We start from the raw sequence: 25724 nt of genomic DNA, 5'->3' as shown, positions 1-25724 counted from the left end.
TGAACCGATTCTCTTCTGAAAGCTATTGCCACTCGTTGTCTGCAGAATCTTTGGAATGGATGGGTTTCCACTGCACATTCTTGATTTTCAAACAAAGTTTCAGGGAAATTATCCTTAGTCCAAAAAGTGGCTTTTATATTTTTCTGATTCCCCGGATCTAATAATTATTATATAGGTATCTCACATGTAAAGAATAATTTCCTAAGCACTGAGATTCTTGAAATCATCCAAAAATCTTGTTGTCTTCAGATAAAGCGTGGACAGACAAATAAGTTAAAAGGGATGGAATCATTATTTTATAGTACTTAGTGTGCTTATTGGTAAATCACACTGAGAGAGCAAGTAGCAAGTAATAAGCCCAAAGGGAAGAAAAACCAAATTGCATCATCTAAAATCAAGGTAACGACATCTGGAGTAGTTTTCTATACTACTACCATGGACACAGTCTCCTCCTTTGGTTGTTCCAGACTTTTTCGTTAGGAACAAGATGAAGTCGTATAGTTCTGATTCCTGCTATATCAATCGGCATTGAACAATACTGTACCCTGCACAAGTTGTTAAATCTCAGTCCACAGAATCGTGACTTCTAATTATCTGTTTCCTTTTAGGAAGTAGGATTAAAGTGAAGTTTCTTTGGGTGTGTCTTACCTAGGATTTTTGTTCCCTGGTGACATACTGAGAGTTTCTAAAATGTATTTTAATTTGAAAATCTAAAGGTCCTCTCACAAACATTTGGTGCATTTCTTTTTTCGTCATGGGTTCTCTGGGTTTATTGCTGGGTGTCTCTGAAGAAAATAATTAAAGATTGTGTTTCATAACACTTCTTTGAGAAAGCTCTTACCCAGTGTCTATTGGCAAGAAGATTGAGTTTCTTGCACTGCAGGTAAGGTGGGGTTTTGTGTTCTTTTTTTCTTCAGAGGCATATGGGGCTATATTTTCAAGGAGTTAACAGTCCCCACAGGGCAGATTTTTCATAAGCATTCTGCATGCAGAAATGCCTTGATTTATATGGCCAGATACAATAAATCTGGTCAACTTGTGTATTATGAACATTCCTGCTAATTGGACCTGAAATGACTGAATTAAAGCATATGTCTAGACTGCAGGAAAACTGCCCTCGGTCTTTGCCCATTAATCACCAGAGGTGAGGACCAGATGGAGTGGTGCAGCTCTCTTTTGGCCCAGGTTTCCTTCCCATGGATTTGAAATATGCATCTGAATCCAAGAGCAAGGCAGTGCTGTTGAGTGTTACCATAGAGCAACAGCTCTCCTGAATTCGTGGAACAGTCATGAACAGAATAGTCTTATCCTCTGTCTGATGGACGACATAACCACTTGAATACACTTTCTGCCTGGTAGAATGCTATTACTAGCTCAGTAGCCCTGCTCCCCTCTGCTGGACTCTATCCTAGTAATTTAGGGCAAAGCGTTAGCAGGTTAATTTGTTAATTTTTCCTCTTTTTCTTGACAGCTCCTAGACTGTTTTGTCATCCCAGTGGTGATACTGCTCTCCTGGTTCTTCTTACTGGTACGATACAAGGCAGTACATTTCATTGGGATTGTGGTCTGCATTCTGGGCATGGGCTGCATGGCAGGAGCAGATGTCCTCGTTGGGAGACAGCAAGGAGCGGGTGAGTAAGGATGGATGGGATGTGTGACCAAGTTCTGTTCAGAGAAACCATTGATCAGAACGTGTCAGATTGGGACAAAAAAAAAGGAAAATTGTAAAGAAAACCTGTGCCTTCATGAATCCAAATCACTGCACCATTCAGTGTTGCTTCTTTGCCAGAAGGGACAGAGAGCAAAAATGGGTTGACACTTAGAAGTCAGCACTGCTACAAACAGGCTTCATGGGTCCTGAGTCTGCAACACAGGTCACCCTCTGTGCAGGCTGGGGGGGACAAGCAAAATTCTTGCAGTTTCATTCAGTTTTGGCTTAATTGTTTGACTTCAAACCTCAGTTGCTTCCTTTCCAAATTGGCTACATCTTTGAGTCATAAGCACCTCTCATGTCCACTGTGTACTCCTACTTCTCCTCAACTTGGCTCCTTTTTCATACAGAGGCAGGGTCACTGGGTAGATGCTAAAAGAAACTGAACCTACATACTAACTGTACTAATTGGGTTTTGCATACAGTCTCAGAGTAAAGGTTTGGGATTTGCCTGCATCATTGTTGAAAAGAACCTTCTTGTGTGTAAAATGTTCTTTTTTATGTGCAGCATCATATGAATAATGGGTGTGTAGCTATCAACGCAGACTAGACAGAGTTAGATTTCATTGATCAACTTCCTCTGTCACATTGATTTCTCTAGTGCCAACCCAAATGATGTGGGAAGGCTGGAAATTCTTTTCAGAGATTGTCAATTAGGCACAGTTTTCATTCTTAATTAAAAGCACTGAATTGTGAGCTGAGCATGATACACTGGGATTTAAAATTCTCGACTCAGCTTTCTGAATACAAATGCAAGTGCTGTAAGAGCTGCATTTGCCAGGATGCTACTAAATAAAACAAGAGAGTTTGTGACAGTACTCACTATATCTCCCTGCCCTCTTTTATCCCTGTCCTTTATCGTAAAAGGAGACTTTTGGTTCATTGGTCTCCTCCAGAAATCGCCTTGCCCCAGCTAAAAAGGAAAGAATATAATCCATGCTATGAAAACACCCAGCCAAAGCTGCATTAGGAATGACTGATTTCAACACTGGGTTCCAGAGAAAACATCCTGTATCCCAGTAATCTAGAGAGTAATGTGCTAGGGCAGGTGAGTTGTGGTTCAGCAGGAGCGTGTGGGGCAGTGGATCTCAGCGGACAAGGAATAGGTTGAAGAACGCTGGCACTTTGCCATCCAACTGCAATAATTACATATTATTTGCCATATTCATTACTAAAGCACAGGTATAGCTGTTACGTAAGTTTGTCCAGAAAAATCTGTTAACATGCATTATTGCCTTTTCATTCAGACCTACACATGAAAAACTGTCCTTGCTTATTGCTACACAGAGAGGAGGAATTAAGATCAGAGCCATACACAACAGAGACTGTGGTGTTTTTCAGTGGCAAAATGATGTTATTAAGATGCAGGGATATATTTCTAAATTACCACATCCTCTTTAACAGAGTAAAATAGTTGAGCTGGTTTGATTTCTCTGTAGGGGTTAAACTATACATTAAAAATCTACATATACAAATAAGTATTAAAGCAAAAAAAAAATAGTCTTGAAACTCTTCATTAAGGAGTTCCATGCTATTTATAGGATATTTCCCAGGACTGGGCAAAAAAAAATAAACTAATGCACCAAAACCAAAGACGCTGTATTAGTCCTCAGTAAACTCCTTTGTTTATTCCATATTTTAGGGGACAAGATCTGTTGGGATCTGTTTGCCCTGTGTGACCATACTACTTACTGTATTAGAAGTGTCAAAAGGCTCTGGTAGGCACCTACTGTATATAGCAATCTAGCCTGCAAACCATTACAGTAAGGGAAAATGAATTTAAAATGCATCATGGAGAGATTAACAGGTATTTTCCAAACTATCTGCAAGAATTAGGTATAATTTGCAGGCATGCTCTCAACTTTCAGTAAATCTATGGTAGTTTACCTCTTTTTATTGTATCCTGACTGATGTTTTGCACATTTCTCAATGGGAAAAGCAATTACTACCAAGTAGTTTGTGCTCTATCACCTACATGCCAAGTATGCCTTAAAATAACATTTTTCTGAAGTAATACCCCTGGGGTACCTTGGTACTTGTGCTTCTGTAATACACAGGAATCTAAGTAACAGGGTTCTAAGTATTTCATCCAGATTTTTTGAAGCACTTCACACCTTTAGCTTGCCACAATGTCTGAAAACCAGTCACTTCACTCCTGTTAATAAGTATATATATGTTTAGTCTAAGAGGGGACACATTGAGACTGGTGTTTAGATATTATGATCATTGTCATTACTTACAACCAAAAGCAAAGAGAAACACCTCTTAATGCTGGGGGTTAAGGTAAAAATGTGGCCAGGCGGCCAAGTGAGAGTGTGAAAAGCAATCATACCAGAACATAATTCATTTTTAAATGATTTATGTTACACTATAGTGGTATAAGTAGTCCCCAAAACATTAACTCCTCTCTGGACTGTATGACTTCTGCTTCCAGAGAATACTAAATATACTATATACTAACAGTGATTACTGCAAAGCATGTTTTGCCAAGCATGCCTTGTGTTTTTTCAGAAGAATGATCTACGCCACTGAATTGTTCAAGTACAACTGTCTTAACCTAAAAGTCTTTCGAATGGCTCTAGTCAGTTGATACATATTTCCTTAGCAATGAAACCAGTAGATGCATGTGGACTTTACATCCATGAAAATATCTCTATTAGGATATGTCAGTCTTGGGGAAAAGTTCCAAAGTCAGTCTCTTGAAGAAGCAAAGGCATTTGACAACCAGGATGCTAGGAATTATTGGGAAAGAAACAAAAATTATAGTATAAAACATTTCTATGCCAGTATATAAAGTTTTGATGCACTGACCTCTTGAGTACCATGTGTTACTCTGATCACTGCATATCAAAAAGAAATGACCAGAAAATAAGGCTACAGAAGCAGTGGAGAAAGTTGAGAAAGTTGTTCAAGGGCATAAAATGGCTTCAGGATGAAGAGACTGTAGGTAGACTGGGAATTTTCATCTCCCAGAAAAGGCAAGAAAGAGATAGAATACAATAAAGGTACATGAAGTCTTCAATGATATGGAGAAGGTCAATGCAGAATGGTTCTTAAATATTTCTCACAATGAGAAAATTATATCATTCCCAATATAATTTTGAGGTATCAGCCTTAAAAGCTAAAAACACGAAGTGTGTTTTAATCGTGCATACTTACACTGGGTAAGTTACTGCCACAGGGTGTTGTAGAGGCCAAAAATGTATGCACTTTACACAAATTAATTGAGAAATCCAACGGGACCCGTTAAGTTCAATGGTGTAACGCAACTTCCATCTCAGAAAATCCCTAATCTCCTGCTACCAGCTGATAAAAACCCCTCTGCGCTTCCCTATTTCTTTATGCTTTCCTCAGGCACCCTGTGCTGCCCAGTGCCAGAGGAGGGTCCTGAAGCTCTGACCAGATCTTAGCTTCCTCTTCTGGGATAGCCCTGAAGGTTGAGGCTCACACTCTTTGAGCACGAGTGCACTTTGGGGAGAGCCATCACGGTGTGGTGCTTGGGGCCATCCCGTCTCTGTGAAAATACTCAGCCTCTGAGCCGTCTTTGTTTCACAGATGCAAAAGGATGATATTTTTGTCTTAGCAGTTCAGGACAGCCAAGCTCTAAGGTCAGAAGCTTTTTTGGCAGTACTTCCCCAAAGCGTCAGTGAGTAGCTGCAATAAATACCAAATGAGTGAGCTCAGTGAGGGATGATTGGAGCCACTGTGGAACATCAAACGCATCGGGGGTATGAAGAGGTTTTGTAAAGTGCTGATGCTTATTTTAAATGAAGAGCATCTCCTGTAGCTGATTGCAAAAGAAGGCTAAAAGGAAAATAAGTACCAAATCTTGAAAAGATAAATGGTCAAATATAAACATGCTGCCAGTCAGGGTATATGCAAAACAGAAATTCAGTGAGAGACTGTATGAGTACGTGAAAAAGAAATCTAGAAATGTTTGCTAAAGACACAAAAGCCATATCTCCTCTGAGCTGAATAATGTTGGAGACTAAGTGTATTACTGGGAGTATTTTAAACATTTGCCCTGCTCCTATTTACCCCTAAATAACTTATACTTTGGTGTTTATAGCCAGCGTTGGAGACAGGACACTGGATAAATGAATCCTTGGTCAGTCCTCTTATGACCATTCTTATTTTCATAAATTTCTTCTTACTGGAAATTTCATAACTGCAGTTTGGAATGAAAAATGAAGGCTTAAAAGAATTCCATAAAGAAAAATGCTGAAAAGATCATTTGGAACAAATCATAATGTTTGGCTTCCATTTTTATTTACTGCAGTATTTATTTTAAAAATGAATAATTATAAAACTTAAAAAGGCATGAACTTAAAAAATAAATCAAGAGGTATTTTAAAAGAAACCAAGGTTTCTTTAAAACAAAATACAATCTAGTACTTCAACATTTCTACTGAGCCTACTGAATGAAAGGAAATTCCATTGTATCCAAGCTTTTGGAATATGGTTCTGCAGCAATGTCTGGCAGATTTGTGAAGCTGTAGCTCTTGTAGGATTCATTTAACAAGCTATATGTGCAGAGGGAATCGCATACATCAGTTTGCAAAGCCAGGGCCTTGGTTTTCAACCTGGAACTTGATCGTGGTCAAATCTCCCTGCCCCCTGCCTCCCTGCCCCCCAATACCAACAGCCTCCAAGACTTAAAAAGATTTCAAACAGTCTTTGATAATACAGTGCTTTAGTAATTATATATATGTATGGAGGAACTGAAAATATAGCTTGGTGTTCATTGCGTGCATTAGATACCGCTATGTTAATTGAACGAACCTCTTTTAAAAATCTGTCATTATCATCACCGTGTCTACACCCCATCCTTCCTCTCCTCTTTCTTGTCAAACAGCTTCATGTGAGAATGAGGTTGATATTGGGGTTGTAATGATTTTTTCACTCATTTCACAGGTACACGGAATTTTTCAGTTGGTTTCACATCTAAGTACTGGACATGTTTTAGACTGGTTAAATTTCAAGATGAGATGCAAACTGCTCTATATAGCTGGGTCACATTCTATCTGCAAAAAAAGTAATGATAATAAAATAAAAAGGATTAAGTTACTGGAGAATGCCACTTGGTTTCTGTATTTTTTTACAGATTTTTCAGATTCTTTCAGATTCTCTTATCCACAGCAAGGATAATGCTTTCCCTTCACCTCTGCTAGATTTTGCTGGAGTATTGAATGAGAACTGTTAAAATGACAGAACATTTGCATTCAGCTTATTAACCCAGATATGGGCTACTTAGTGACTGAGGTTTGAAATCTACAGGGAGGAACTTGCAATGGTTCTAGACAAAAGAAGGTTCTTTTGAGACATTCTGATTTTTTCCTTCTTTATTCCTAGGTGAAAATAAACTGATAGGGGATCTCTTAGTACTGGGCGGAGCAACGCTATATGGCATCTCGAATGTTTGTGAGGAGTATATCGTCCGAAATCTGAGTCGAGTGGAATTCCTGGGCATGATTGGACTCTTTGGCTCCTTCTTCAGTGGAATTCAGCTGTAAGTGAGCAGGTTTGAGCCCCAAGGTCACTCAAATAAATGCAGCTGGGCCTCCATTGAGGTATTCTAACCTTCTCTTCAAAGGTAGCCATGTCCTGTGGAGAGTAGATATCCTCTAATTCTGGAATTTGCATTGGTTTTCATATTTCAGATCAATGGATTTGAACAATAACACAAATTTGTACCTAAGTATTCTAATTCAGGGCGCCTACAGGAAAGACGGGGAAGGATTGTGGTGATAGGTTGAGGGGTAATGGTTTTAAACGGAAAGACGGTAGATTTTAATTACATATTAGGAAGAAATTCTTTACTGTGAGGGTGGTGAGACACTGGAACAGGTTGCCCAGGGAAGTTGTGGATGCTCCATCCCTGGAAGTGTTCAAGGCCAGGCTGGATGGGGCTTTGAGCAGCCTGGTCTAGTGGGAGGTGTCCTGCCCGTGGCAGGGGGGTTGGAAATAGAGGATCTTTAAGGTCCCTTCTAACTCTAACCATTTTATGATTCTTTGACTGGTGTCCTTGAATAGTCACGTGGGGAGGGAGGAGTAGAAGACACATCCTACTATGTTGTTGCTGGAAGACAAGTGGATACTTCACATGCTGGTCTGATCTGTAAATAACAAAATCTACAACTCTCTCTGGTTCTGTTTCATGCTTTTAAAAAGTCACTTAGATTTCTGAAGAGGTATAAAACACATCCAGTGAGAAGGTATTTTACTGATTGGCTCATTCTGTGTATCTGCATTATGATAAGGCAGAAATAATGAAAAAGCCTCATGAACAAAATTGAAAAAAAAAAAAGAAAAAGAAGCTGGCATTTTCTCTTCAAAATATTTAGTACTCAGGAGACTGTTGCATGGATTTCAGGAGCTACTAAGTCATATCTATATCCACACACATCTAATAAGCACCTCACCTGCAAGCCTGAGAGATGGAAGCCACCTTCCAATGTTGCAGTACTGTGACTGATGAAAGTGTAGTAAAAGTCACCGTGCAAGATTGACACATTTTATGCAGATCCATCACTGGTGCTTGTCACACAGCATAACTTTGGATTATGGCCTGTAACGAGTGGTGTCCCTCAGGGGTCAATACTTGGACCAATTTTGTTCAATATATTCATTAATGACCTAGATGAGGGGACAGAGTGTATCCTCAGCAAGTTTGCTGATGATACCAAGCTGGGAGGGGTGGCCGACACTCCAGAGGGCCGTGCTGCCATCCAGCGTGACCTGGACAGGCTGGAGAGCTGGGCAGAGAAGAACCTAATGAGGTTCAACAAAAGCAAGTGTAGGGTCCTGCACCTGGGAAGGAAGAATGCCAAACACCAGTATAGGTTAGGGGCGGACATGCTGGGAAGCAGCTCTGAGGAGAAGGACCTGGGGGTCCTGGTAGACAGCAAATTATCCATGAGCCAGCAGTGTGCCCTTGTCGCCAAGAAGGCCAATGGCATCCTGGGCTGCATAGGGAAGACTGTGGCCAGTAGGTCGAGGGAGGTCATTCTCCCCCTCTACTCTGCACTGGTGAGGCCACAACTGGAGTACTGTGTCCAGCTCTGGGCTCCCCAGTTCAAGAGGGACAGGGAACTACTGGAGAGAGTCAAGCGTAGGGCAACCAAGATGATCATGGGACTGGAGCACCTCCCTTATGAGGAAAGGCTGAAAGAGCTGGGACTCTTTAGCCTGGAGAAGAGAAGGTTGAGGGGGGACCTGATTAATGTTTACAAGTATCTAAAGGGTGGGTTTAAGGAGGACGGAGCCAGGCTCTTTTCAATGGTTCCCAGCGACAGGACGAGGGGCAATGGGCACAAGCTAGAACATAGGAAGTTCCGTTCAAATACACGGAAAAACTTCTTCACAGTGAGGGTGACAGAGCACTGGAACAGGCTGCCCAGGGAGGTTGTGGAGTCCCCTTCTCTGGAGATTTTCAAGACCCGCCTGGATGCAGCCCTGAGGGATGTGCTTTAGGCAACCCTGCTCTAGCAGGGGAGTTGGACTAGATGATCTCTAGAGGTCCCTTCCAACTCTGAAGATTCCGTGATTCTGTGATTCCGTGATTAGTCAAAACCAGGTTGCTTCCCTGCACATCTGAGCTACTCAGCTTCTAAAAGCAGAGACTGATCAAAACAATGACCCATCAATTCCCACTTAATTAGTTTTATTTCTTTGGCCAGAAAGCTTATTATACTTATGTGGGATCTGAACTCATGACTTAAAATTATTTATATTAACTGGCTGCCACACAAGCAGTTTCTTTTTTAAAAATATAGTACAAAAGAGCATGTAAATGTGCCTAGTCTCTTTGGCAAAAGCATTTTTGTTACCTACAGTGTACATGGTAGGTAGGTACTAACTGATTCTGAGGGCATCAGAGCAGTGCCCTTGTCTTGCTCTGTGTGTGTAAACTGTCATGTACATGTCTCATATTCCTAAATTTAATTATAGTGCCATTACCTCCTCTTGACCCAAGCAGTTAGTCATAATTCAGGATCTGTGAGTTATTTTGCTGGGGAGAAGAAGCTGGAGCTGGAACAAGGCATCTTTGTATACAGAGGACACAACTGGAAGGAAACAATAAGAAACTATTTCTTTGCTGAAAGCCCTAAGGTTTTTCTAGTCAACCTTTGGCCCAAAAGTTCTCACCAGCATCTTTTTCTCCACCAGCCTCCGCAGCTTTTTGTGGTTTTGCGGCACTTTGTGGAGCCCCAACCACACTTATCTCGTATATGTATTTTTTTAGCAAGGTGGCAAGTTTGAATATCGGCAGAGGCCAATAACGTTTCTGCTTCTTAGTTCCATGCGGCAATTCAGCATTTTCTTACCTTTACCTGAAATGAAGAGCAGATGTCACATAGTTATGAGTTCACAGACGTTTAATCTAACTAAATATACCAATTGTTTCAAAGAGAAGACAGCTCCCCTTATTACACCTCCAGACTCTTCCTTTGAAACACTACTGGCTGCTGTGGTGCAATATAGGACCTTTGGGTCCTATAAACTGAAATAGTCTAGGGAAGGAGTGTCTCAGAAATAGGGCCATTTCCCAGCATGCCAGACACTGCGCTGGTCAAAGTTTGGTTGGCATCCACAAAGTGTCTTAGCCTTCTCTTCTTCACACTGAACAAACCCTGCTGTTTCAGCATCTCCTCTTACATCATGTGCTCCAGCCGCCTGACCATTGTGACAGAGCTACACTGTATTCCCTCCAATTTGTTGATGTCTGTCTTATTCTGGGCAGCCGAAAATTTGATACAGTACTCCAGCTGCTGTCTCACAAATCATGCCCTTCAGCTTGCTGGCCAGACTCTTACTAACACAGCCCAGGATGCTGTTGGCCTTCTCTGCTCCAGGGACACATTGCTGAATCATGTTCAGGTTGAAGTCCACCACTACTCCAAGGTTTATTTCTAAAAAGCAGCTTTCTATCCCATCAGCCCCCAGCCTGTACTGTTGCATAGGGTTATTCCACCTCAGGTGCAGGAGTTCCTATTGCTTTTCTTGAACTTCACAAGGTTTCTCTTGGCCCTTTTCTTCAGACTACGTTGTGGGTAGTCCACTCATCCAGTCCATAGCTTTGCTAAAGCCAAGGTAGGTTACACCTCATCATCTCATCCGTTCCCTCTCCTTTATTTACTGAGCCAGTCATCTCATCATAGAAGGCAGTCGGTTTGGTCAGGTATGGTTTGCTCTTGAGAAGTCTCTGATGGCCATTTCCAGTCATCTCTTATTCAGTTCCTGAAAATGTCTTCTGGGAAGATTTGCTCCATAATCTTCACAAAGGTTAGCATAAGGCTGGTCGGGCTATAGATTTTGCTCTTTTTGAAACTGGATGTTGCGTTTGTCTCTTTTCAGTCATCAGGGACCCCCTTCAATCACCACAACCTTTCAAAGATCATTGTCATTCCAATTCTTTAGTGAATCTGGCATCACAAAATGGCAATTTCTGGCAAAGTTGTTCTTACCCCTTTTTGTTTCACAGATCATAGTGAGTCACAGACCATAGCATATTGGTTTATGCTTCTTTTGTATCGGATAGGCAATAGTATGAAAGCAATGTTTCTAAATTTAAGTTATATCAAAATTTGTTTGACAGAACAAGAGACATTGCAGTTTGTTTTCATTATATTCTTCAGGAATTGCTGATAAGAGACATATGCCTTCTGCATGCAAAGACACTTATAATTTAATTATTTTTCAGAAAAAAAAAATCTTATTATTCTGTACACAGTATTAGATTTGCCACAAATCAGCAGCAAGCAAATTAGAATTTCCAGGATGCAACTCTCTAGACCAGATTAATCTGGAAGGCACTGAGTTCCTGCAGTTTTACTATTAGACTTGGTCTGCCACATACACCTTTTGTACTAGGTACTTCGTTTTTCAATCTGTGTAATTCCATGTTTTATACTTGTTCAAGAGAGTGTCCAGACTAGCATGCAGAGTTCTGCACTGCAGAAGTTATCTGCAAATCACAGATCAGAGAAAGCGGTTAGCTGAATGAAGACCTAGCTTGTGAGATATCTAATCTCCAAAGGTCTATTTGCCTGGATTGGGAAGAGCCGACTTTTAGAATTTTCTGGATCTGGATTTTTGATGTTAATATACAATGCAAAACTTACAAGATGTTGAAAGTGGACTTGTGCAGCTTGTCCCATCCATTGCTTTGTTTCCCGACTTCCATTCTGTGACTATTTGATCTCTCTCGGTGTGTAACAAATCACAGTATTCTCCCTAAAGCCAGACTGTGATATCTATTTATTTGACACTGCAGAGCTGTTCTGAAGGGTGAGTAACTCAGACAGATACATTATTAATCGTTAAAGTTCAAAAGCTTTCAGAATATTAAGTCAGAAGAGTACAAGAGGATTGAATATATAGGGGAATGGGCACTTTGGGCAGGTATATAGAGAGCTGGAAATAAACAAGTACAAATCGTATGCTATCACATCTGATTGCTGCCCTGAAGATCTTTCAAATACACGGGCACAGGGATAATGCCAGAGTGGATTAGCAAAGTCTGATTGCATTTGGTTCCTACAGAGATTTTTTGTTATAAGGTTATTTATGTTGTTTTGTCCAGCATTTGAATTGAATGAGTAGAAGTAATTTAACTTCTGTTCTCTTCCATCAAATTTTGCCTTCTCTTCTCTTATAGTGCAATCATGGAACACAAAGAGCTGTTAAAAGTTCCCTGGGATTGGCAAATAGGTAAGAAAACACTTTACCTCATTGAAGGTATTTGCTGAAGGAGGCGTGGAGACAACCAGTGTTTGGGGAGGCAGGCACAAAGTTTCACAGGAGCCAACGTTTGTGACTTTTCTGCCAGTTACTGCCAAAGGTTGAACCACATGCCTCATAACTTTTCTTAAATGATCTGTCCTCCCATTGCCATATTATGCCTCCCTTGCACCATTAGGTTAAGCATATGAATGCCGTAAGATAATTATTCAGACAGCCGTGAAGTAAAACAATAATGGGGTTCCAGTTCTAAGATTCAGTGCAACACTGGGACAAATAAATGAGGTAGTCATTAAGAGCCAAACCTTTTCAGTGAATGCCAAAGGAAGAAAATGGAACCTAACAAAAAAACTGAAAAAGTACTTGCAGCGCATACTATAGCCTCATAAACCCATTTCCAAGGGGAGCATTTCTGTATGCAAATGGTTAATTGCCTTCCAAGTGGTCTTGGTGGAATATAGCAGATGTGTCTTTTAGACAAGGTTAGGTAGCATCACACGCAATGAAGCTCTTACGGTGTTTTGCTATGCAGTGGATTGCATTTTCCCATTTCGGTTTGGAAGCTGAGTTTATGATCTAAGACTCCCTTCTAATTAGTCCAACATTTAGGAAAGGAGAGTCCCTATAATCACTCTTTGACTGTTTAGGACAATAGAAGAAATAAAAGAACACTGATAGTATGGAGCTGATATACTTAGCGGGGGATTCAAGCTTTGGCAGTCCATTGGCAATAGCTTGTTACCTAGTTTCAGAAAGAACATCAAAACGACAACTCAGAAGTGGGCAAAGGCAACTGATTATATGGGGAATCCCTGAGGGCAGGCAATACAAGTTATGGAACACATTGCTGTTTTCTTTCAACTTAGTTCACAATTTTCTCTCATCATCATAAACCTTAATAAAAACAGTGCATCTTTGACAAAACACTGCACCTAGAAGTCTTGGAGATTTGATGGTTTAGCTGTAAAACTAAATGACAAATCAATTTAAAGTATCCATGGAGAAACACACTCAACTGTGTACTATAAGTGTATTGGCCTTCTTTAATCTGAGATAATTAGCATAATTGCATCAGTGTTCGTTTATACTTCACGGTAAGGAGCACAGGGACGCAATTAATCTGGTACTGATGGAACAAGCGATGGTCATAGTGAATTAATCTACTATCTGTGTAAATGTCATATATACTTCCATGGGAGTTCTGTTGTAACTCAATAGCAGTGAAATGTGCTATTAAAATAAAGTCTTGGTCTGTGATGCCATTAAAATGTCATTGAAAGTTAGTCACTAATTCTGAAGAGTCCCTATGCTTCATAAGGAGGAGATCATCTTAGTGAGAGCATTGTAGGTATGTACTTGTTTTGTTAGAGCAATAATTGGAGATGCTGTGCAGTTGAACATGGATCAAACGGTGACAATTATGTGTAGTTTTGTGTTCTTCCCTGACGTCCACTGCACTTGGTGTGCTTTCCATTGCATTGGCAATGATACAAGATTGTCAAGTAGTGATTTGACAAATCTATGTCAGGGTGTTCACAGCCTTGTCCTGAATAGTTATCCACTGCCACAGACTCAAACCTGCAGTCCAGCAGAGTTAAATCATCAGCCTTCTGAATCGTAGAGATAAAGTCACAGCAGGCAACCTAATAAATAGCTCAAGGTGGCCTGTTGCCATATGCCATAATTGTGCTATTAAGAATGGATGAACTACCTTTCAACTGATGTAAAATGCAAATGATTTTGGAATATGAAGATCTAAAGTCAATCTGTTATGTCTATCGGGCTGTGGCCGTCCTGGTTTTAATTTTGGAAATTCCCCTTATACATAGCATCATCTTCACACTTAGTATAAATCAGTGTAGCTCTGCTTGAATCCGTGAAGGTTTACATATTAATACATGCTGACAACCTGACTGAAAGGATAATGATTATACTGTTCTGACTGAGTGGTTTCATATGAGACCATGACATGTTTTGTAGAGTGATACATGAAATAATAACAAATAAATTAACATCAGTTTTATTTAAGAGAAAAGCCAGTTTGAATCTCCAAGGAAGAGTTCTGTGTTACAGGGTGGCGGTGGGGGGAGGGGTGTTGAATATTTCTCAATGGTCTTTATTCCAAGAAAACAGCATGAAAAATCGTAACTGATTCCGTTTCCTCCCAATGAAACAATAGCTTTTGGAGTAAAAACATGAAGGATAAAACATACAACATTCAACCACCACGCTCAGGTGTTGAAATAGAAGTTCCCAAGGCATGTTGGTCTTGGTGGTACTTGGGCTATTTTAGAGCAGTATCTGGTGGCAGATCCTGCCATCTGTGTGAAGATGTCCAGTTTTAAGACAAATGAGGAGGTGCTGAGGGACTAGGGCTTGTTAAGCCTGCAGAAGAGAAGGCTTTGAGGAGTTACCTACAAGGAAGTTACCAAAAGGACAGAGACAAGCTCTTCACAGCGGTGCATGGCAGGAGGGTGAGGGACAATAGGCAGAAGCTGAAATGAGAGGTTCAGAATGGATAAAAGGGAAGTCTCCATCCTCAGGGGTTTCAAGACCAGATTGGACAAAGTCTTGAGCAACTTGGTCTTATCTCACAGCTGAGCCTGGAACGAGCAGGGTTTGAACTAGAGACTTTTGAGCTCCCTTCCAGCCTGACTCACCCCGCGATGCTATGATCCTAGTGACCAGTTCAAACACTTGTGAGGCATTTACACCCAAACAGGCAAAACTGGTGGCCTTACCCATCAGGGTGAGCACTGACAGACAAGATGGGATTCCTTCCATCAACTTTAGATATCTGGTATGTGGACATCTAACTTAGTTAAATAGACTCCCCTTATCATCACCAAGAATAAACAGGCAAGACAGAAATCATACTATGCTAAAGCTGATGTCTAAAAGAGGTTGGACAATCTGCCCCCTAAAATTTCCCAATCTCTTCATTCACCACCAACCTTCAGTAAATGTCCAGACTTAGGTGTAAAGAATCCCACCCACGGCTGCCTTCATGCAGATTAAGCCTTCAGTTTGGGACAATGCCGGCACATCTGAAAGCAGACAGTTACGAATGGTGAGCTTCTCAGGGTTTAACACAGACCAGCTGATCAGCAAGATCATTCCAAAAGCACCCGCTAACTTACCAGATTGCTTCCATCCAGTGCCTGCTACAGGTAATTGGTGCTGTTGACCTAGTGCTTGGTTAGACACAGGTCCCAGCACCTGGGACTGCAGCACTAGTGGTGATTCCTAAGGCTGCCGTTAGCACTGCAGGTGTATCCAAGGAAGCTGAGGCTCCAAGACTTTGACTTAAAACTGGCCCTCTAAGAAGCAGTATCTGAAAATCATATGATGTTATTTCCAGTTTGCTTATTGTCACCACTAAATGCCGTCCAGCTGGTGAGTATTACATGTATTTTTAAGATGTAAATGAAATGCCACCTTATATTCACCTCTGATAGGACAGCTACAGTTTAAGCAATTTTTGACTGGAACTGAAATGCCCTTTGGAAGAGCAGCCTGCAAAGTGAATGTAGTTGCCTGCCAAAGACTATGAACACCAAGGCAGTAACCATAAAATTATGCTGTTAGTGAGAGCATAACCCAGCAAAGCACCTGAATACGTGTGTTAAATCCAGACTGACTAGCAGGGGCTCAGTGGACCAGCTGGTGATTTGCAGACTGTACTTTGCGAATGCTGACTTCGGGTCCAGAATGGCTTTTGCACCTGACCTGTTCTTGACTTAAGCCTGGAAAAAAGCTGACTTAATGCTCGTTTTCTCATTGATCAAAACTATGCTCTGTTTCATGCAGTCATTGACCTACTACAGAAGAGTTGCAGAGTTTGCATAAAGCAACTCTTTCAAGCACTGCCTAAGATTGATTCCATTGTTACCCCTATACAATGCACACCTTAAAAATTTGCTGTTATTAAACCCAGTTCTTACCATGATTATCCATATTCTGGGTATAAATTCCGGTTCATTATCATACTGTAACAATTGATATAAATTCACTGACATTTTGTGACTCCTGTATTTGTTTCAGGTGAATGTACACTTCTGTTCAGGTGCTTCTAAGGGACTCAATCTATCACAGATGATTTTGTCCTTTATATAGCTTTTCTAAAGAGTTTTTAACTAAGTGGATCCACAAGCAAATATAAATCATATGGGATTTTTTCCCCCCTCCTTTTAATTACTTTCAGGACTCGGGCAATCAGATTTTCTGCAACTTTTAGTCAATAACAACATGCTCTGAAGAGCTGGCACGAGTCTAAATTTAGGCTTGTGCACATATCAGCTGGGAATTCTGCAGCATACGGCAGCCTAAGAAATATCATTTGCATGAGAGCAGATGAGTGAAGTGTTTGCTGTTTTTTTAACTTCATATTGATTAATTTGCCTTGGGATTTATCAAGTAATAACTGAAGCAATGAATTCTTTCCCAGTAAGTTATTTAGGTTTTTAAATGAAATTAGATTTTTACTGTAATGTATTTTTATTATATTAGTGTCTAACAATCTAATTTGTGTGAGGCACTCTGTAAACATGTAGCAAGAAATACTCTCCGCTCAGAAAGCTTTATTAAGGAAGGCAGACAAAAAGTGGTAGAGGAACAGAAGCACAAAACTGTGAAGTGATTGATCAGGTTTGGTGGCAAAATAGGACTAGGACCTCTGCCACTTCAGTGCTGTCCTCATGCATTCGTCCATTGGCTCATTAACTCCTCTGCAAATACTTTTGCATTAATTTTTTGGGTCCATTCCCAGAAAATATCGTGTGCTCCATCCAACTCAGCAGAACTTAGTTGGTGTTGGGGCCATTCAGCTCCTTAAAAGACTAGATTCAATGTGTCCAAATGCATCACTTCATCCAAACCTATGTTGGACATGAGGTATTCACTAGTAGTATGAGCCACCAATTCAAAACAGCACTGCTATTATGGGGACCACAGAGAGAAAACGTTGTGTCCGCTGCTGTGTAGGTATGGTTTTCAGCGGTTTTCATATGTATTTAGAATGATGTTCTTAATCCATATATATATGTGCATCTTAATAATTTGAATCCATGTTTTTTTGAAAAGCATTCTTCATCCTCTTCTAAAAACACAGCTTCCTTCCTCCCAACAGAAGGCATTTCTGCAGCCTATGAAAGGTCACTTTGCTTCTTGTTTCTCTTCCGCAGGCTTGTTGTATGTCGGCTTTAGTGCCTGTATGTTTGGCCTCTACAGCTTTATGCCAGTGGTCATAAAGAAAACCAGTGCTACTGCCGTCAACCTCTCCCTACTCACGGCTGACCTGTACAGCCTCTTCTGTGGATTATTCCTCTTCCACTACAAGGTAAGTGGAAATGAGAGATGTTTTTGGGTAATAGCTGTAAGCCTGAAGAAATACCAGTGCAGAACAACGAAACAAAAGAAGTCTCCAAGCTTTGCTAGGTCAACACAGTAAAGTTGCAGATTTTTTTTTTACTTCAAGCTTCCCACACCAAAACCAGTTCTATTTTATGATTTTCAGTGGTTAAAGAGAGCTCCTTTGGTCTTTTTGTTACGATTTTTAAGATTTGAGTACCTGTTCATCAGCAACTGTATCACTAATTTCATTTCACTTATCAAAGGTAACTTTCAACTGCTGTGACCAGACCCAGGGTGGCAGCATGAAGGGAAGGATGCTTCTAAAAATCCCATAGAATTTTTTTGTCTGGTAACAAGGTTGTTTCATTTGTGCTGATTCTGAATTTATTACTCGTAATTGCCCATGAATTACACCTTTCTTGCCAGCCAAACCAATGGCTCACCTGTTAGTGTAAATGCCAAAATGTGCAGCAGATTTGTGTTGAAATTAAACTTTTATCTCTCAGCTCCTCTAATATTTACAATGCTGCGTTGTCCAGACACACGTTTGGTCTCCAATTGCAAGGAATGGCACTTCATTATTCACAAGTATCCCCCCCAGTGTCCATCATGTGACAGTGGCATCAGGGTCCCCTTGGCGATTGCTTTGTACCATCATTTATTCATAAGAGGGAGGTTACTTGATAACTGAAATCGTAGCCCAGAGAAGTGTTAGGCAAATGCAAGCCTTGAAATACTGAGTAGCTAACAAACCCAAAACAGATTTTGCAATACAAATGGTACCTGAATGAATCTGGATGAAACAGTGGAAGTTCAAAGCTTCAGAGTCCAACATAAAATCGGTTTTTGCTATTGCCTTTTATGTTGTTTTTATGGCTTTAAGAATGTTGCAGACAGAAGAAAAGTAAGTATAAAACAAAAATTTTACTGAGAACACAGTCTGTCTCATGGTGATTTGGTTCTTTCTGTCCCACACTTCAAATCCAAAGGGTTTGACAGTAGGTATTAGCTGAAAATTGTTATCCCCTGTTAATGGTGTCATTTGCTACTGATAGAAAAATGTATTTTTATGTTAGTCCACAATTCCTAAGAAAAATGCCTATGCTACACAATAAAAGATAGACAAATTTAATTCTGAAAAGAATGGTGGTGGTGGTGTTTTAGCAAAATCAAACTCTGTTAGAGGGAGAGACTCAAAAGGCATCAGGGGTAGGACAGCTTTGTGTTCAGCATTGCTCAAACCTGCCAAAAAGGGCAATTTTGCAAATGTGTACCTTAAACTCCAGGCACTTGAAAGGCAGAAGATGCATAAAAGGTTTCAGTTTTTCCTTGTGTCCCATTGTTGGGTACGTTGGCAGAGCTGGGAAGGCAGAATTTTCAACCTCATTGAACCCCTGTCTTTCTACTGTTATGTGCGTGTCAGCTCTTGACCATAATGGCCCCTTCGCCTCCCTTTAAGACCCATACTGAAAAAGCACTCAGGAGGAGAAGGCTCAGAACTGGAAGGTTTTCTGGTTGAAAGCAAGGTCATATCATCTGTCCTGATAAACCAGTTGAGTTCCATCTCTGAAGTAGCTGGTGGTCCCCTCTGCACCTTACTCATCTGATTAGAAAACTCTTTGAAAATCTGATTCTCCTGCGGTTAACCATATCATGCAATCTTCTTCACAAACTCTTATGAAACTTCTACTTCAACCTAGAGGTTTTCTGCTTCCACTGCTCTCCTTGGGATACTGTTTCAGAACATCACTGCTCCAACATTTAGAAGCCTTTTACTTCCAGCATAAATTTACACGTGGTTGGTTTTGATCCACTTGCTCTGCAAAGAGTATCCCTTAGCGTGAAGAGTGCCCCTGTCTCATTGGCATTTTACTCCATTGGTATGTCAATAGAGAGCAATCTTATCCTCTCTCAGCCCCTAGTTTACTAGTCAGAGCAAGCCACACTCCTGCCTGTTCCCCCGAGCACCTCTCTCTGTCCTTCTCTGCACTTCATTTGGTTGTATTTCATCCTTCCCGAGATAGTCCTTTCAACTTGAGAGGCAGGAAAGATCCCTCCAGCAACTCATGCAATGCCCTTGTCTCTCCATGTCTTCAGGAAAAAGTTACCCCCTAAATAATAAGACTGTATTTACTTTTTTCGTCACTGCTTTTCCTTTGTGGTTTGTACTCATCCTGCAATCCATGTGACTCGTGCATGTCTCTTCTTTGTTCTTCCCAGCTGAAGTGCTGATAAGAAGACCTTTGTCAGGACTTTTTGAAAAGACCTTTACCTGAAATGTAGTATCAACTTCCCGAGCTGTCAGTGTCTCCTTTCATGCCCTTCAAACTTACATTGCAGAGGAAATTTGAAAAGAGAAGCTATATTCAGAGAACAACTAGATTTAAAAGCCCACTTAATTATCTGGTTACTTCTTTATTTACCATGTTTTTATCCTTAGTCAGATCACCTCCTCCTCTTCTTGCTGGTTTACTATCAGGTGTCATTTTATATGAGGAAGTAGAACTATGAAATGTGCAACTTGCACTCAATAATGAAGTCCAATATGTTAACATTAAATGATCTAAATTAATTCCCCCCTAATCCTGTGTACTCTTACTTGTTTTCTAGCTTCTAAAAAGCTGTTTCGTTCCCAGCCCAACTGTACATCTCCTTCAGACGCATATCTCCTTTTGCTTATAGCTGCACTGGCCAATGGGTGAAGCCCCACTTCACTGGGAAGCAAATGGTTTTATGCTGAATTAGGATCAACTGAGCAGTTTAGTGCCCCTTGCAGAATATAATTTTATGAGGCTTTCAAGAAACAGTTATGATTTTTTCCCTGTGCTGCTACTTTTATTGCCAGACAGGTTTATTGCACCTACAGCAGTAAATCTATGAAAATCCATGGAAAATGCAGGAAATGAGTTTAAGTGGGCTTTAAAGCCTCTGAAACCAAACTGAGGGGAAGATTGCATTTGAACTGTTTTGATTTGTTAGCATTTCATTTTTTTATAATGCAGACTTGCAACATCATGACATGTGGGACAGTGAGTTTATAAACAGCTGCATTTATATTTTTACCCCATATGCAGATATCTTTGTTGAACATTAAACGGTTCCTAGACCCGTGGAAGCTAGAAATACAGCATGTTAACTTGGCACAACTCTGGTGATATACTCATAATTCAAGATGTTAATTGTTCAAGGTGTTCTTGTATTAAAATGTAATGATTTATGACTTTCCATTTGAGATAGAGAGTAGGTTGTAGGGCATCATTCTTAAAATTATCTGCATCCCCCGAATAAGAGCTATCTTTTTAGTTCTTCTGTAATCAGTAAGTGATTCCAAGTATTCCAGTGAATGGGGAAAGGTGTCTGGCCTCTCTGATGGCTGAGTATTGGCCACTGCTGTAGCATTTAAGTATACACCACCATACCTTCAATCCTTTTTTTAAATTCTCACCATATTTATCTATTTTATATGATTTTGATGTTCAAAACTTTCCTAGCTATCTGTTCTCCTTTCACGTTCTTCTTAAGCAAAATTAAATCATAGAATCATAGAATCATTTAGGTTGGAAAGGACCCTTGGGATCATCGAGTCCAACCATCAACTCCACTCTACAAAGTTCTCCCTTGCACCATATCCCTTAACACCACATCTAAACGAGTCTCAAACACATCCAGGGATGGTGACTCCACCACCTCCCTGGGCAGCCTGTTCCAGTGTCTGACCACTCTTTCTGTGAAGAATTTTTTCCTAATGTCCAGACTAAACCTACCCTGTTGCAGCTTGAAGCCATTCCCTCTTGTTCTATCGCTAATTACCTGTGAAAAGAGACCAGCACCAACCTCTCTACAATGACCTTTCAAGTAGTTGTAGAGAGTGATGAGGTCTCCCCTCAGCCTCCTCTTCCTCAAACTAAACAGTCCCAGCTCCTTCAGTCGCTCCTCATAAGATTTATTCTGCAGGCCCTTCACCAGCTTCATTGCCCTCCTCTGCACTCGCTCCAGCACCTCGATATCTCTCTCATATTGAGGTGCCCAGAACTGGACACAATACTCAAGGTGTCCAGTTCTGGGACTGGACTTATCTCCTGCTTTGGAAAACAGAGGCCATCGGAGTCCTAAAACTTAACAAGTTGGTAACAGGTTTACATGATCGCTCAGTAACAGGTCTATATGATGGTAAACAGCTTGGGAACCAAACAGGAGGCTGGGATACAAATGTGAGATGTGCTGTGCAGAAGAATGTCTAGGCGTAGCGTGGAGGAAATTTAATGTTCTGAGTAACAGGACTGTCCTTGCCCTGTCAGAGACTGCGATAGCCATTCTTTGTCATGGATACACTGACACCAGTGGTGCTGGTAAATTCAGGGACAGCTCTTCAGGTGTACGGGGTTGGAACTTTTGTATAACTTCAGTTATTTTTTAGTTAAGACGTGTTCTTTTTTACATTTTAGTCTCAGCCTTAACTTTATTCTTATGTGAAGTTTTAAAGTTCATACTTTTTGTTTGCAAGCTGTATGTTGTGCTTTTGTCATTCTAAGCAAATTGGGTTCTCACTAAATAATCTAAGCAGTTTATTTTGTGTTTTCCACCAGCTAGAGCATGCATACTGATTGTGTTCTGCACCAGCAGGTCGAGTCACAGTATATTATATCATTACCTAGCAAGCCAAGCACAATCAATTATATTCTGCCTTGGCAAATTCATTCGTTATTTTATCAAAAATGCAGCTATAAAAATTCGGAATTTCTGAATATAGTAGCAATTTCCAAATGAAGAAAACGCATGTATTTCATAATAAATCAAGAAAGTCATATATCTTGATTTAGAATCGTGGAGAGTATCTGTGACAAAGGACTTGGGCTCACAGATAAACATGCTACTCAAAACCTTTCAGGACTAGAAATCTGAAATGATGCTAGCTGAAACCTTGCTTGCTGAAGCTTACTGATGCTTCTGAAAATGTCTTTTCAATGCTGATTCCCTTCAATGGAAGCAAGCAGGTGACAGCCTTCCCATTACATCAAGAGACAAGCCATAAAAGAGAGTGGTTTTTAACATAGTGGAGAAAAGAGGGTACAAGTTGGGGGTAATAGTTTCCAATTTCATCTTTGCCAGCGCAGATCCTAAGCAATGCCCGTGAATTGGGGATTTACATAGACTTCACTGAGATAAAAATTTGGCCCTTACTGGAAACAAAGGAGCAGAATTAGTAGGAGCCTCCATTAAAAGCATGTATTTTACCATCCTGATCCAAATCAATGAGGCCAGTATGAACTTTTCTGCTGGCTTCAGTGGGCTTCAGTTCATTTTCCTAAAATAGGTAAGTGTGCCACTCAAGGAATAATCTTTAAAAAACTTCACAGTTTCATGAGTGTGGAGACAAAGGCCGTGCCTTATTGTGACTCAATATGCTTCAAACAGTCCTTCTGTTGCTAGTGAAGGATGGATATGATGTCTGTGGTTTGGAGCAGGAGGCAGAATTGGTTTGTTTTGGGGGAAGATTGTTTGTTTATTAGTTTGACTTTTCCTTGACAGCCATCCATAAACACCTGAGAGACTTTCCTTAATCATCTGACCAAGCTGAGAAAAGACTTCAAATGATGTTTTCACTTTTTTTTTTTTTTAAACTTATTTGCAATTATAAGCTGAAGTCAGTAAGATCCTTTTCTTTACTTGAACTTGTTAGGGGACTGACACCCATGTATTTTAAACTTTGGCAGCGGTGAAGTCAGTGGTGCATCATTATTTCTAGTAGAGCAGGCAGTGCAGGCTGAAAAACTATTTTTCACATTATTACTTCTTCAGTCATGTACTTTAGGGTATTTTCCTGATGAAAGTGGATATGCAAGCTGCTTGACCCATAAACTCTCTGTTTGAATGGAATTTAATCTCACAGGGCCTTTATCCTGGTGAAGGCTTCTAAGCTTTTGATAATAATGAGGATACATCATATTACTAGTTAATTCTTTATGCCGTTGGTAAAGTGCAGAAACCTATGTGCACACTTCCCTTTCCGTTCCAGAGTACTAAATTTCTTAGAGTGGGACACCCTCGCAATAACTCTGTTCCCATGAAGCTGTCCTGTTTGCATGCCTTTAATCAAAGTGGCATTTTAAAAGCTTCTTTTTCACGTCTTTAAATTTATTTATTTATTTTAATTTCCTCCTACAGATTAGAATCAGTTAGAAAATAGTTAGGTGTCTATATTTAATGAGCTACCTTGCGGTGGAAAGGAGTTAGGTGTGGGTTTGGTCACACTTGAATGGATATTCCTGTGACAGAAAGGGCCACATCCACCCACCCTTTGTCTGAGGGTGCAGGATGCCGTATAATAAAAAAGCTATGAAGTAAAATGACAAAAAAGAGTAGAAGCTGGAAAATGAAATGACTCCTACCAAGATGTTGCACAGTCTGACAGCAGATTTTTAACAACACAGCACAGGTATGGCAGCTTTTTGAAAATACTGCATTGTTAAAAGGATAGCTCTTCCTTTCACAGTGTTATCTCGCAATAGATTCATTAGTTGCAAAGCGTGAATAGTGAAACATGGATACTCGCTGGTTTAGAGCCATCAAAAAAGAGTGTGAAAGAAGTGGCATTCGTATTGCAGAAGGTATGATGAAAGCTTCAATTTCAATATTTTTTCAGACGCTAGCTCATCATAAATGTCAAGTTTTGGAGGTTGTTTTCAGGGCTTTCAGCTTGGGATATTTTTTTTTTTGGGGGGGGTGTCTCATGTTAAAAGACTGCTCACAACAGAACTGGTTAGGAGTTTTCTAGCAGAATACATTTTTGTTGGAAATGCCTAGTTGTCAAACCAGAAATGCTAAGTGAAAACATCCTGTTTTCAGTATGGTCCCAAGGAAACACAGGCTGGCATTTCTCAGACCCTGACTGTTGTTTTGCCCGCTTATCTAAGAGGGTGCAGCGGTGCACATTTTTGAGTGTTTTCAGCCAGGTATTCTAGGACTGGAAGATGTCAGGCACGAGAAAATATGAGTTACGCAGCTCATGGATTCTGGAAGCCAGAGAACAAATCTCAGTTCTGCATTAGGCAGCCCAGAACCCCAAGAAGGAGCTTTTAAAGCTTCCAAGCATCTGCCATGGAGATAATCCTGGCATCTGCAGTCAGCGGTTGCCGGAGTTTCCAGCAAGCATACTTTGTTTTAGAAACAACAGCTTTAGGTGTTTCATAAGAGAAGCAAATGCAGGATTTGTGTTCTTGGAAAAGTTTCCGTTTCTACTTCTCATTTCAGTTTAGGAATTTTTTTCTTTTCTTTAATTAGAAAACAACGGTTTTGTTTCCTAGCCAGGAAATAGTTCATAATTACAGCAAGAGAACAGCCAGGAGACGTGCACCTACCTGTGCATGGGTTTATATTCTCTTAACTATGTAATTTAGATTTCTTAATATTCTTAGTGAAAATCTTAACAGGGTTTACTGACAATAGCGCTGTTCGGTGCCTTGCTACTCCACATCTGCTTGTTAACTCATAGTATGGTTTTGGGGTTTTTGTATCAATGATTAGATGGTCACAATATTTCTTTTCTTTCCCCATTTCTCCACCCTTTTTATTGTGTACAACTTTTGAATCAAATCTTTATATGTCTTAGTATCACATCTTCCTGCATAGCTTAAGTGGTAAAATGTTAAAAGATTTTTTGCAATTTCAAAAGAGCTTTTCAATTTGACACATTTATACTGCATTTACACATTTAAATACCTGCATAAGGTAGGTATGGAAGTAAATTTTTGTTTGTATAAAAGGTGTTTGAGGCCAGTTGAAACTCATGTACTCACTAAATAGAACCAATTTCAGACTGAAGTAAGCAGTAGTTTATACTGACAATCCAACCAGTCAGGGGAAAAAAGGCACCACTCTGTGACTGAGTTCTGCCTTTGGTCGTATTGGATAGCAAAGT

The 25724-nt window shown here is 40.3% G+C and overlaps 1 protein-coding gene across 1 annotated transcript in view; it reads left to right on the top strand.

The window, feature by feature from the left end:
- SLC35F1 (solute carrier family 35 member F1) overlaps positions 1–25724 on the top strand; it is a 254971-nt gene that overhangs the window by 211816 nt on the left and 17431 nt on the right. Inside the window, exons 4-7 of the mRNA XM_054195079.1 lie at positions 1472–1631; positions 7064–7220; positions 12372–12424; positions 17638–17792. Coding sequence (XP_054051054.1) covers positions 1472–1631; positions 7064–7220; positions 12372–12424; positions 17638–17792 — 525 coding nt within the window. The remainder of the gene's footprint in view (positions 1–1471; positions 1632–7063; positions 7221–12371; positions 12425–17637; positions 17793–25724) is intronic.

The sequence above is a fragment of the Rissa tridactyla genome, chromosome 3, assembly GCF_028500815.1.
Source record: "Rissa tridactyla isolate bRisTri1 chromosome 3, bRisTri1.patW.cur.20221130, whole genome shotgun sequence".
Lineage (NCBI taxonomy): Eukaryota > Metazoa > Chordata > Aves > Charadriiformes > Laridae > Rissa > Rissa tridactyla.
Note: the sequence above shows the minus strand (reverse complement) of the source record. Positions and strands in the feature narration are given on the sequence as shown.